At 37.9% G+C, this 15,234-nt stretch overlaps 1 protein-coding gene across 1 annotated transcript; it reads right to left on the reverse strand.

Annotated features, from left to right (window-relative positions):
- Positions 1 to 443: 443 nt before the first annotated feature.
- On the reverse strand, positions 444 to 7,870 carry LOC121395494 (extracellular calcium-sensing receptor-like). Its single transcript, XM_041569064.1, has 5 exons — positions 7,613 to 7,870; positions 6,473 to 7,285; positions 3,357 to 3,578; positions 1,750 to 1,873; positions 444 to 1,348 (listed from the first exon to the last, which is right to left on the reverse strand). The coding sequence occupies exons 1-5, from the start codon at positions 7,868 to 7,870 to the stop codon at positions 444 to 446; spliced, it is 2,322 nt and encodes a 773-aa protein (XP_041424998.1).
- Positions 7,871 to 15,234: the final 7,364 nt, after the last annotated feature.

Below are 15,234 nucleotides of genomic sequence, written 5' to 3' on the forward strand. Positions count from 1 at the left end.
ATCATAAGCCACAAAACTGCATTTTACATTAAAAGGATGGTATTGATGATGTCAGCATATATGGTTTTATGCTGTTAGCAGACATGAAGCTAGACCAGCTGCAACTGGCCCTTAGTAGTTCTTGTACCTATCCCACTGCTTCTGTTCCCAGTGAAGCTGTATTAAAATTAAAGTGATGAAGGCTGTGGATACAGGTACACCGATGCAGCATTGACTCTTTATCATAAAAATCCACTGCTCAAAACATGTGAACAAAAATACTTTGCAGCACATACTCTACGTTAGTGTACCTGTATTCACAACCTTTTCTACATTCGTTTTATGATGTCATGGCAGAGTAATTTCACAAGGGGTTTTAAACCCCTGCTGTTCCCATGAAAGAAATTGATCTAGAGGTGCTAAGTAAAATGTTATAACTGATACAATTGAGTATTGCAGAAGGATTACTTTGATAAATACAGTTTATTTCTGTCCTTATTGTTAATCTCTGGCCTGAGAACAATAATGTAGACCTTGGGTAAAAATATACATGCCACTAATCCACTGCTTGAAGATAACATGGCAAATATCTCCACTGCCACCATGTACTTCCCTGTGGTGCTGAGGTAGGCTGGGATGAAGGAGATCCAAACAGCTTCAAATATCAACATACTAAAGGTGATCAGTTTGGCCTCATTGAAACTACCTGGCAATTTTCTGGCAAAATAAGCAACTACAAAGCACAAAGTAGCTAAAAATCCCATATATCCCATTGTGCATGAATAAGCAACAGGTGATCCCTTGTTACATTCCACAATAATGGTGCCCATCTTCGATTTCTTGTCATGATATTCAAAGGGAGGAGAGTGTGCAAGCCACCCAGCACATATAATCACTTGTATAGCTGTGCACACAAGCACCAGGGTGTTAGTTACTCGAGAATTCAACCACATTCTCCTGCTGCTCCTTGGCTGGGTGAGGTTGAAGGCGATCACCACCATCATTGTCTTTCCCAAGATACATGAAATGCACATGACAAAACTGATCCCAAATATAAACTGCCTGAGAATACAGGTTATAGAATTAGGGAAACCAATGAACATTAAGGCACAGAGGTAGCAGAAAAACAGAGAAAGAAGGAGGAGGTAACTGAGGTTCCGGTTATTAGCTTTTACAACAGGAGTTTCTGCATTTTTTATAAAAATTGTCAGGATGCTGAGAGGAAAGAGAGATCCTAGAACAGAAATAGTAGCTAATGTGCCCCCTAAGGCCTCTTTGAAAGATAGGAATTCCAAGTTCCTCATCCAGCAGTCATTGTTTTCCATATTTGCCCACATGTCTTCAGGGCACTTCATACAACTTGTTAAATCTAATACAGAAAAAATAAAACTGATTATGAACGTCTAAAAACATAACAAGCCTTTCCATAAACAATATAAGAACAATTTCTTCTTTTACGACTTCTTGAAGGTGCCGTTTATTGAGTGTCAATTAAAAATATTGTACATCTTCTGAGATAAATACCAAGACCCTGCCACCCATTACAGAGCTTCCCATTACCACTGTTATGCAACATACATTGTGATTTTACCAATAAACCAAGGTTTTTTAGAGAAAACTACGTTTTTTTTGAGAATTTAACTGTTTAATATTTTGCCTTCTAATTTGGCAATATGTTTAATCAATACAATGTATAATAAGAGTTACAATAATTGAAAACATTCCACAAAACTGTTGACAATTTTGAGCAAAGTATGTTATTTTGCTTACCCGTTTCATTGCTAAACTCATCTTCTGAGCATAAGATACAGTCAAAGCAGCAGACAGGCTGTCCCTTCTGTGGGGCCTTTCTGTATCCTGGGGGGCAACTGGCGCTGCATTTGGATGTTGGTGCCTGAAGTACAGTATATGTTATTAGAATATATTTGTATTACAGTGTTTTCAAAGTTAAATGCATTTTGCTTATACTCTTATATACTTTAGAACTGAAAACCAGTATTGTATTGTGGTGTTTTGGAGCCTTAATCAATTCTATTTTCAAATACAGGTGCAATGACTCCCTAGAACAAAATGGTGTTCTACTGCTCACAGTAGTCAAACATATCCTGATGAACTGACGTATCAGTTTTTATAAATGTGTGAATGTGTTAAAAACATAATAAACAAGGTAAAAATTTAACTGCTGGGAGTTCTTCGGGATTTCTATTCGATAAATCTTCCCCTTAGCATTTTAGAGTTTGGGATATCATTTTCGGATCGTATTTTAAAGAAAAACCTAAATAACTGGTACCCACAACATGCAGTGACCGGCTAACCCCAGTCTTGACTGATATCTCTTCTATTACTTTTGGCCACAGGCTCAGTTCTATAGGTCTCCCAAAACATGGAGTTGTAGAGCAAAAATGAGAAGCAACAGAATGGACTAGAGCAAAGTACTAAAAGTATAAAAAAAAAGACCCTGAGACCCTGAACCTTTGTATTATGATTACTTCTAAATTGGTTGCTCATTACAAAACAGAATTGGATTTCATATGAATGTTAAAGTGATGGTCTGGCAAACCAACATTATCTGTACTTGCTAGCATTATTTAGGAATACACTGTATGTTGAAATGCATGCAGTCCGCATTGGGCAATAAAATTGTAACTTTTTCTTAAATATATACTTTTCTCTACTGTTTGTGGCCTGATCAAAGGTAGGAAGGTTATGGATGAGGTGAAAGCTCTGAAACATTTTAAAGAAATATATATTAATCTTAATGTTTTTTTTAGTACAAAGTGAGTGTCTTTGCTCCTGAAGTTCTTGAAAGCTGAAGCTCAGAAGACTTCATAATACCTGGTATATCTGTAGAAATAAGTCAAATCAATTGGACTTGCTGTGTTTTTTCTTGAAGATGGTTCACCAGTCATCCGACTGGCTTTATCAAATCAGAATGACTTGTAAAAAGATCTTTCTGGTATAAATACCCTGGAATGTTGCTCCAATCAGCATAATCTGTTTACCGTCAAAAGGTCTTGAAGAAATAACACAGCAAGTCCAGTTCATTTGACTTATTTCTAAAGATATACCATGGCCTGGATGAATGAGAATCTTCACAAACACATAAGACCTGGTGCATAAGAATACATGGCTGTTAGTATTATGTGTAACATAGCAAATGTGTGGCAGCATTATGCCTGTAAGTGCAGACTCGCTGGTCCCCTAGTGGACCCAAAAACAGTGTTGGAACTTCTTTACCCACTAGATGGGTGGATGAGTAGATGGCAATGGATGATGTTCTCAGGAATAATTATGAAAATTGCAAATGCCTGCAGCAACTACTTCTGGCAAGACCCAAATGGGGAGTCTTTCAAGGTATTATAAAATACTATTTGTACCTTTGTGTAACCTCCACTCCAGAAAATAGTGTTGTTATTTAGAACAATATGACTCTCAGGAATTTTTGTTAATACTGCAAAATTGACAAATTGTGTTTCATCATTGGGAAGAGCTTGCCAGTTCACATACTCAAGGTAAGATATCAGGTCCCCATTCTCATCAAAGAACAACTCCTGGCCAGCAGTGTTTTTTACCCTCACACGCTTCACATACTGCAAAATCTAAAAACAACCAAACAATAATTGTAAATCAGAATATAATGCAATGAACAATAACAACGTATATGTAAATATGTAATGCCTGTGAATGTATGCTCTATACAAAAAATAGAATAAAATGAAACATCTTCAAAATTATTTTGCTGAAACAATGGGGACAAGGGAAAGTTTGACAACTACACATAAAAAAGACTAAATAAAATAAAAGAACTGGGACAGCTGAAGGCCATCTACACAATTCTTTACAGAGATGTAAGAAATGTGATTTTACTTCTCTCCAGTATTATTACATTTATGCCATAATTATATTATACGTGTGTGTGTGATGACTGATGGGGAAGCTAACCGTTACAGATCATTTTAGGCAGAAGAACTGTTCCAAGTTTCTCCCACCACATTATAAAAGAATGTCAAATATATCCGGTGACAGCAAGTTAGAATCTGGCTTCATTATGGAATGAAGATATTGATGTAGAAGAATCCACACCGTGAAACAAGTTGCAAAGGTTAGAAATTATTTTGGTCAAAGGGACCATCTTCTGTCAGTCTTCTAATTCTCTTCTGTCGTTACCAATAAGATCTTGTGGGAGCATGCGCAGTAGAAGCTGGTACAGGACATAGATTGAACTGTGCATGCGCCTCCAATATCCGTGTTGCTGCTCTACAGAAGACAATCAGAAGCAGACAGAAGATGGCGCCTTTGAAAACCACTTCACAACTCTGCAAATTTGTAGCAGGTCAGCAGAAAGGGAGACTTTGGAGAAAAATACAATACTGAGCTTAGAGCAGGGGCAGTGGTGGGCGCATTGGAGAGGGGTGGAGGGAGGGGGACAAAGGTTTAGTTCTACTTTAATAACTTAGGAGAAGAGTAACATGCTTTTTGTGATTTTGATTTCTTAAGTAAAGATTAAGAAGAAACCCTTACTGAAATGGTAAGGAAGTGTAGGAGAATATTGTAACTTGTGATAATCAATTGAAAATACCTGAGCATGTAAATAATTCTATGGGAGACAGAAGCAATTTCTGACAAATGACAAACAACAGCATACTGTATTTCAAAGAAATTTGATGCCCAGTTTTCCACTGTTGTGTTAAAGGGGAACGCCAGCTTCCAAACCAAAATTTGATAAAGAAGCCCACATAACACAGAAACCCCTAATATACCCATCACAGTTATCAGTACTTCAAAAAGTATGAACAACTGCCATTTTCTATGCGAAAATCCAGCTGGTTAACAGCTCTTGTCTTTCTGCATCATTTGAAATACTGTCAGGGAAGGAGGGACTAAAACACTGATGTTACAAATTGTAACAAGTTCTGCACAGCTTACAGACATCATGGAACTACACAATCCACAATGCATTGTGATGTTCCATTCCTTATTGAAATCACATGTGCAGGGAATTGTGGGGCTTGGAGGATTTAGGCTAAAGACAGCTGGCTGTTGATACAAAGTAACAGTAGTCAGCCAGCTCAGCAAAGTAGTCAGACAGATCAGCAGGAGAGCAGGGGGCTAGGCTTAGGGAACTGTTAGAAACCATCTGAAGTTTGAATATTTTTTAATTGATGTATATTGCAACATTGCTTGAAATTATGTTTACTTAACAAAAAGCTTAAGTTATGTTTTTGTGGAGTTCCCCTTTAATTTTGACTCTACAGCTTGGTGTACACAGTTTCACCCTGTGCAGTATGATGATTTAGAAAATCAATCAAAACTACATGGTAGTGTCATTAAGCTGACCCAGGTTTTATGCTTACCTGCAGTATGCTAATCCTTGGAGCCATTTGTGAGTGATTAAATAATAATTAAGCGTTATAAAATTAAGCAAGGATTGCATCACTCCCAGCACATCAATGCACAAAGGGCCAGATTGAATTCAGTGAGAAAAAGTTATTTTATGGCTAATCATGTGAAAACTCAAGATTCAAGACGAGATTCAATTCGAGGAGAAATAACTTTTCTTCCAATTCAGTTTCAGTTTTTTTTGTCAACAGACATGCACACTACTATTCTTCAAAGCAGGCTGATTGAGTGTACTGGTGCTGACTGCACTATCTGTAAGTGCAAGTAGTGTATTTGGGTGCAAGTTGTACGTGTGTTGTTATTTAACTTATTTTCATATACTCTGGACCATCACTGATCTTAAAGGGGTTGTTCACCTTTGAGTTAAGTTTTACTATGATGCAGAGATCAGTATTCTGAGACAATTTGCAATTGGTTGTTATTTTTTAGTATTTGTGGTTTTTGTAGTTATTTTTCGCTTTTAATTCAGCAGCTCTACAGTTTGCAATCTCAGCAATCTGGTTGCTGGAGTCCAAATGGCCATAGCAACCATGCACTCATCTGAATAAGAGACTGGAATATAATTAGGGGATGGTCTGAATAGTATTATGGGCAATAAAAACTCACAATAACATCACCTGTGTAGTCTTACAGAGCCTTTCTTTCTAGATGGGGTCAGTGACCTCCATTTTAAAGCTGGAAAGAGTCAGAAGCAGAAAACAAATAATTTAAAAACTATACTAAATAAATAATGAAGGCCAACTGAAAAATTGTTTAGACTTGGTCATTCTATAACATACTTAAAAGTTAACTTAAAGCTGAACCACCCCTTTAAGAGAGATTCCTATATGCTGCTCTTTATACTATTATAGGAGTCACCTAATATTCTTCCACATGGGCTTTGAAAACTCCCATAAAAGGCCAATATTTCTAGTGGGGCAGCCCCACATTTTGCCATTATCCTTTCCCCCAGCATTGGAAATGTATCCCTTTTACTTACTAGTAAGAACTTAATTCAAAGTGGAGACTATTATCAACTTCATACCGGCCGTTTAAGCAAACAGAAATTAGGCAATAATTCCTAATATATAGAAGGAATTTCATATTTTATTACCTTCCATGGGTGCAGACCACTTGTGTTCAAGCATGGTGATCCAGACCTGCATGAAATCATATTATCTATACCATGGGCGAGTGTATAAACAGCATTGTAAACACGAATAGCATACCCTGATGCTGCTGCATTATAACCTCGGTTTTCTAAAGTTCTAAGATTTTCCTGCCCTGTACAATAGAATGTCCCATTGACTGGTGATTCAGGCTTATCATTTTCATTTTGCCACACACAACCAAAACTGTCTCCCCAAAATAATTTCATGAAGATATCTTTTGGGTATAAAGAAGGATGAATACTAAAAAGAAATGTTCCAAATCCAGGGATTACGGTTAAAGGGAATTTTAACCCAATGGTACCATTTAATGTCTTCCAAAACTCTTTGTATGAAAATATAGGAGATGCCATAAAACTGCCACTAGAAACCCAGACCTTTCCAGTTATATTTTCTTCAGTGGCTACTTTCATGAATGGGATTATTTCCAGCATTGAGCAATATAATAAAACTATCACGGCACTTGATTTTCTCACAACTTGGAGAATAGAGAGTGACTGATCTCTGGTGTGTTGGGCAGATATCCGCATAAAAAAAGCCACACAAATCCCAGCGGCTTCAATATCTTTTCTCATGAGCTCACTGTCATAGAGACCAAAATCATTGTCTGCAGCCAAAATTCCTATCCAGGTCCAGTTGTAATGGATCATCAGGATACTGAAATAGTAAGGTTGTATCTTATCATTTATTGTTGTGCGCAGGAAAGAAGGAAAGCTGATTTTATCACTTAGATAGGACAGCGCTGACCCAAAGCTTATCTGGAATGAAATTTTATGCATTTATTTTAATGATGGTACAAAATAAAATTGATTTAAACTTCACAAGGAATTGAAATGGGTGACATTAGTATAGTGCATGCATAGATTAGAAATCCTAAACCTACAGGTCACAAATCCTGATATAATTATGTACATATGAATGTATATATGTAATGCAATAAAACTCAAATTCTACTCTTATGGGCACCCATGGCATTTTAAATTGTACAATGTTTTTTAAATTTTCCAATTAGTATTCTAACAAGGGAAGAAAGGTAGATGGAAGTGAATGATGTACTGTCTACAGTGCACAACATTTTCACTTACCTGAGGAAATCGATACAGACCCAACATTCTTGCAACAGCAACAGAATTGGAAGACTGAAGATCGCCTATTAATCCCACCATCTTGGATATTTTCTCACATATGTAATTAGGAATTGCTTTTTCAGTCCCAGAGAGAAGCTGTAGAGCTCCATCAACTGCAAGCATTTCATTAAAGCAGGAGTCATATATACGAAAACCCAGTGTAATGTTCGGCAGGATTTCTGGATCATCATTTATCTCATTAACAGCAAAGACCATGGCGAGTACATGTAGATAACAGTAAACAGAAAGCCTAAGAGGAACAGAAACACATTTCCACTGAACACGTACAATTTTTATCAACATGTTTATTGTATAAAACCATTAAAATAAAATGTTTATATTCCATAATGGGCTCTCTAAAAGTACATTTTATTATTATTATTAATAATAATAATAATAATAGGTAATTATCATTGCATTCTAAAAGAAAACAAAAATTATTTGCCTAGTGCTCTGTGAAAGCTGCACATTGGTAAAAAGAAAACAAGCCATTTTACCAAAAGCCTTCAGTCATAAAATATATGTATAGAAAGTTTTATTATAGTCTATTCCCCCTTGCCAAATCAGAGTTAAGTAGTTATGCAGTGTAGATTGATAACCAAACCCCTTTTACATGCAGATGAACTTGGCCTTAAGCCTTACTTTGTACATGGGGAGCTGGATATGCATATAAGTTTGTAATATCTATAAGTTTGTAATATCTATAGTTACATAGTTAAGCTGGGTTGAAAAAAGACCTCAAGTTCAACCCCTCCAAACGAATCCCAATGCACATATACACACACTTATACAGACCTACACTCAACTATATACAGTGTACTAGTATCCATTGTAACTTACTGTAGATATTAAGATAACAATAGCTTTGGATAGTATGCTTGTTCAAGAAATCATCCAAGCCACTACGAACAGAATCAGCCATCACAACATCACCCACCAGGGCATTCCCTAACTTCACTACCCTTACTGTGAAGAACCAACTATGCTGCTTCAAATGAAAGTTCTTTTCCTCTAGTATAAAGAGGTGGCCTCTGGTGTGTTGATCCTTTTTATGGTTAAAAGGTCCCCTGCTATTTGTTTATAATGTCCACTAATGTACTTGTAAAGTGCAATTATGTCCCCTCGCAAGCAAGGTTGTGGTTGTTTTTCGCCAGAGAAAACAACCCCAACCGTGTCAGTCTACTCTAATAGTTTAAATCTGCACTCGCTCCAGCTCATTTATATCCTTCCTAAGGACTGGAGCCCAAAACTGTACTGCATACTCCAGATGAGGCCTCACCAGGGACCTATAAAGAGGCAAAATTATGTTTTCATCCCTTGAGTTAATGTCCTTTCTTATGCAAGACCAAACTTTATTTGCTTTAGTAGTCACAGAACGACACTTCCAGGAAATAAAAAAATGAACCACAAAAGATACAACGATTGAAAGATCAGTTATGATATTGGAGGTCTTCTTCTAAGTTCCTGAGTTACTTAACATTTGGTCCTGTTACAAAGACTGGTCATAAAACCTTAAGGCACAGGGTATAAAATCTATAAGCTGGCATTTCAGGATAAAGCATGGATCTTGTAGGCCCAACTAATATTACTGTAAGAGCAACACACTCTTACTTTCTCTCTCTTTTTCTATATATATATATATATATATATATACTGTATATATATATATATATATATATATAATACACAAAAGCCATGAATATCCTGTAAATTATATCCTTATAAACGGTGAGTTCTGATGTCATCAGTTATAAACGGTGAGTTCTGATGTCATTTCTGTCACATGACTCACTTAAATTTGTGTATTATAATAAATAAAGTACCCCCAGTTGCAAAATATGAGGATATTAGAAGTTACCTCGGAGTTCCATGACCTGTATAAAAACACACGGCCTTCGGCCTCGTGTTTTTATATGGTCATGAAACTCCTCGGTAACTTATAATATCCTTATATTTTACAAGAGGGGGTACTTTATTCACTATATAATCCTCCAATGATGAAGCCGCATTCACAGGTCTTATCCAAAGGTAAACTAAAGGTAAACTAAAGGTAAACTAACGTTTCAGCTGCGTCTCAGCCTTTGTCTGCTGCGACGCAGCCGAAACGTTCGTTTCTTAATAAACTCTTTATACCTTTGGATAAGACCTGTGAGTGCAGCTTCATCATTGGAGGATCGTATGTGTTACTAGTGGCATGCACCCAGGCAACGAGAGACGGATTATTGAGAGTGCTGTGATTTTGGGATTTTATATATATATATTTATATATGCACACTAGGCATGCACCGAATCCTTAGTGAAAGATTCGGCCGAATCCCGAACCGAATCCAAACCCTAATTTGCATATGCAAATTAGGGGTGGGAAGGGGAAATTTTTTTTACTTCCTTGTTTTGTGACAAAAATTCACGCGATTTCCCTCCCCATCCCTAATTTGCATATGCAAATTAGGATTTGGATTCGGTTCGGCCAGGTAGAAGGATTCGGCCAAATCCGAATCCTGCTGAAAAAGGCCGAATCCCGAACCGAATCCTGGATTCGGTGCATCCCTAACACACACACACTGTACCTCCCATACAAAAGACAAACATAGTTGTATTGCTAACGTTATATTACTTGTATTTACTTTACCACTGGGATCTAAAACATCAGTGTTTCAGCATGAAAAAACAGGCTTACTTTTTACATTTCTGAAGTACAGGTTTTGTACTAAAATTTGTGTTAATGTTGCTTGGTTCAAGATGCACAGGAATGAGAGCTCCAAAAATAATGTCTCCGTCTTTTTCATAAAATTTCAGACTTTCTGATGGAAACTTGCAGCCTGGATCCCCATTGCTCATGTAAATAGCCCAGCTCAGTATCAGCAGCCAGTTCAAGCAGTGGAATTTACTGTAATAACAATGAGTAACAATGAGTCATTGCGTTTCATTACAGTGGTAATACAATTCATCATCAGACAAAAGTACAGGTATGAGACCTATTATTCAGAATGCTCGGGACCTGGGGTTTTCCAGATAATGGCTCTTTCCTTAATTTGGATCGTCATACATAAGTCTTAAAAAAAAATGTAAACATTGAAAAAGCAGAATTGGCTTGTTTTGCCTCCAATAAGGATTGCAGTAAATATATCTTCGTTGGGATAACTTACAAGGTACTTTTTATTATTACAGAGAAATAGGAAATAGATTTTAAACATTTTTAATTATTTGTATAAAATAGAGCCTTTCCATAATCCAGAGCTTTCTATTTAAAGGCTCCCATACCTGTACTGCAAATGCCATAATCCCTAGAGCAAGGGGAATTATTTATTAAACTTGCCAAATGGCTGCAACATATAAAATGAATTGTTGGAGAATAAAACCCAAGTAGTATCATATTGTCAAATAGCAAAAATTCATGTTTAACACTTCAATCTTACTAAACCAGTATTAGCAGCGGTTATTGTGCATATAAAGCTGTGGAAGTTTTCAGTCAACCACTATTTAAAATTGTACATCCCTTTCACTCTTGTTTCCATTAATATACATGGAGCAGATCTCATCCATGACTTCAGTACATGAATATAAGTCATTATCTGAATTGAAAAAAGACTGCTCTGTCTTTATCTGGTACATAAACAAGTGCTGCATGTTATTTTCTATTCAAGTGCATTTACTTATTCTTGTCCATCCAATTCCATGGCTCTGTAAACCGTAACACCACAATGTTAAGTCCCAATAGGGTTGAAACAGATCTGCACTGAGGATCTGATCAATTATATCCCTGGCTGTGCCTTAAAATCCAGAGGGAATATTTGGGGAGAAGGCAAAAGAGGAAAGTGTCTCTCTGATATCCTTTCATTGTATTGCCACCTTGAAGATTATCAATACATATAAGTACTTACATATAAGTACTTTAATAAGTATTAAGCATTAATAAGTATGTTGTACAGTATTAATGAAATAATACAGGTATGGGATCCATTATACGGAAACCAGCTATCTGGAGTACAGAAAGGCTGTCTCCTATAGACTCTATTTTAGCCAAATAATACATTTTTAAAAAAATGATTCCCTTTTTCTCCTTAATAATAAAACAGTACCTTGTATTTGATCCAATCTAAGATACAGGTAATCCTTATTGGAAACCCAGCCTATAGGGTTTATTCAATGTTTAAATGATTTTTAGTAGACTTAAGGTATGAAGATCTAAATTACAGAAAGATCTGTTATCTGGAAACCCCCAGATCCTGAGCATTCTGGATAACAGGACCCATACCTGTAGTAATAAATCATGCTTTCCTTTATTACACCAATACGAACTACTGTATTACTACACCTATTACATTAATAGGTTCTTTTTTTCTTATGTATTACATAGTATTACACAGTAGCCAACATGATAAGTCTTACAAAAGTCCTGGGCTATATAAGTCTTGGTCTGCTATAAAATCTCTCGATATGCATACAGTATCTATGAGCTTTCTGTTATACATAAAGCATATACATCAAAGTAAAAAACTTTGCCTTGCACTAAATATCACTATATGATATGACTTATATGACTAATACTGATCTGCTATGTAAAATATTTCAAATGGTTAAGATATAAACTGTTGAACATAATACAATTACCAGAGACGCTCTACCAACGCCATGTCTGAAGGGCAAGTAATACTAGTCCTGTTATAGTGACGACAAGAAAGTGGTTCTGTATTTATATTGCAGTGAATTCCCAAACATACAGTATTATAATTGTTCCAGGTCCAGGTTATTACTGGTCAATTAAAATACATATTATTATCTTGTTCCTTAGGGTCCAAACAGGCAGGCCTGCACAATGGAAAGACAGGATAATAATTAAATTGTTGTAAATGGGGGGCGTGGTTTGGCTATGGCCGCGAGCAGACGCTAGCTGTTTGAGCTCCGTGCACAGAGTCAGCTTTGAGCTTGCTTTTGGACCTATCTTTCGCTATGGGCAAAAACAAAAGAGGTCGGAAAAGTCCTGATGACCTGGAGATTGCTCAAAAGACTCGTTTGACGAGATTTTTTCAAAGACGGTCTGTATCCTGCTCGGATGTCCGCGAGGGTTCACCCGACAAGGCGCCATCTTCGACACTGTCGCACTTGGTAAAGGGTCTGCCTGATTCCCCGGAGGACCCCGAGACGAGCACTGACTGCCCAGCAGAATCAGATATGTTGGCAGGTATAGTGCCCTTACCTTATGTTGATCCTGTAACTGCCGTTGACCCCGTAACTGCCGTACCTGCAGCGGCCTCGCCGCAATGGGAGAGTGGGGAGGACTGGCAACTGTCTCTATCTCCCCCTCCTGCAACGGCTTCCGATAAACCTGCATCGGATAAAGGGGACACTTTGGTCTCTAGACCCGAACAAGCCTTCGAGCCTGTATTTCCCCAGCCACAGCAAACTGCGTCACAGCATTCACCTCAAAATGGCGGTCTAGGACAGCGCACACCGCGCACTAACAATGATACCGCTACCACGCAGATGGATTGGGAATTAAGGGCACATATTCTCTCATTACCATCCAGGAGAGATATTGAGACACTAGTTCATGATACTGAATTTGCATTAAAGATAGAGATTGCCGCCTTACATGGTAAATTGTCTGACGTTGGGGAAAAATATTCTCAATTGGAGACGTCAGTTCTCAATAACTCAGAACACATCGCTCAAATGGATGTGACGATCACTCAATATGAGGCCCGTTTCTGTCATCTACAGACTCTTTTGGATGATCAAGAAAACCGATCTAGACGAAATAATATTAGGGTCAAAGGCCTTCCTGAGTCGATAGGCCAACAAGAACTTTCTACTGCAATAACTGCCCTGTTTAATACGCTTTTGGGCGAACAACCTGAGAAATCTATTATACTGCACAGAGTTCACAGAGAATTGAGGCCGAAAGACCTGTTATCTGATACTCCACGTGATGTTATCTGTAGAGTCCACTTTTATAAGGTGAAAGAGGCCATCATGATGAAAGCCAGAAACAAAAATGAGATCGATTTTGCTAATGCCAAAGTGAGGCTATTCCAAGATCTTTCTAGGAATACCCTACGTCAGAGGAGAGCACTCAAGCCTGTGTTGGACCTTCTTAAAGAGCAGGACATACGCTATAAATGGGGATTCCCTTTTGCCCTGTCTGTTTTGAGAAATGGTAAGCCGATTACTATCAGGGCTCCTAGGGATGTCCCCACTTTTTTGGAACACCTGGACCTTCCGCAAATTTCGGTCCCGAATTGGCACTCCTGGGAATGGCTCATGTCTACCGCTGATCAACGGAGCAACCCTACTACTTCAAAGAACCGTACAGTCAGAGAACATACACCGCGAAGTGGCCCAAGCACTCCGACTAAGAAAAGAGTGGTAACTACCTGAAAGTATTGTGTGACTCTCTGTATACTGATAAACAATTTGTAGCCAAATTGAAGGATTATATTCAGCGAACTGCACTCCCTTGTCTTAAGCAGGCTGATATTGATGCCTTGGAGGACCCGATAACTATGACAGAATTATGACAAACTATGAAACATGTCAAATCGGGGAAAGCACCGGGCCCGGATGGGCTTACTGCTTTCTTTTATAAAACGGTACAGGATGATATTTCAGATTTCTTACTCTCTGCTTTCAATAATTTTGATTCTACTCTTAGAACCCCCATGACTATGCTGGATGCTCATATCTCTCTGATTCATAAACCCGGGAAGGACCCTTTGGCCTGTTCGAGTTACCGGCCTATATCACTTTTAAATGTAGATACTAAGCTCTATGCCAAGATACTTGCAGAGCGACTTCAGATTCACCTTCCATATCTTATTCACTCGGATCAGGTTGGTTTTGTTCAGGGCCGAGAAGCTAAAGACAATACTTTGAAAGTTATTACAATCATGGATATTGCGCAGCGTCAGGGGATCCCTATATTGGCTCTGTCTACTGATGCTGAGAAAGCGTTTGACAGAGTCAATTGGACCTTCCTGCAAGAAACTTTGTCACAAATCGGATTAGGGCCCAGGGCTAAACAACGAATTATGGCACTTTATTCGACACCCCAAGCTAGAATCAGGGTAAATGGGACCTTATCGGAACCAGTGAAAATACACAATGGGACGCGACAGGGATGCCCTCTGTCCCCGTTATTATATGCTTTAGTTATGGAACATTTGGCTGTAGCAATTAGAAATAACCCAAACATTACTGGAATCGCTATAAAAGGGAAAGCACATAAATTGGCTTTGTACGCAGATGACCTGTTGACCTTTATATCCAATCCGATTGTATCTCTTCCAGTATTGATGTCAGAATTTAAGACGTATGGGGATTTTAGTAACTTTAAAATTAATATGGATAAATCTGAGGCATTGAATGTTTCCTTACCAGCTAATATACAACGTGTACTGCAGTCCAACTATCCATTCCGATGGAGGGCGACATCAATAAAATATCTGGGTGTCAATGTTTCGGCGGATCTAGATAGGCTCTACCAACTTAACCATGAACCCTTGCTTACCCAAATCAAAAAGGATCTCATAAAATGGAGCCCCCTTCACATCTCCTGGTTTGGGCGTATAAACACAATAAAA

Source organism: Xenopus laevis, chromosome 7L (genome assembly GCF_017654675.1).
Source record: "Xenopus laevis strain J_2021 chromosome 7L, Xenopus_laevis_v10.1, whole genome shotgun sequence".
NCBI classification, from domain to species: Eukaryota; Metazoa; Chordata; class Amphibia; order Anura; family Pipidae; genus Xenopus; species Xenopus laevis.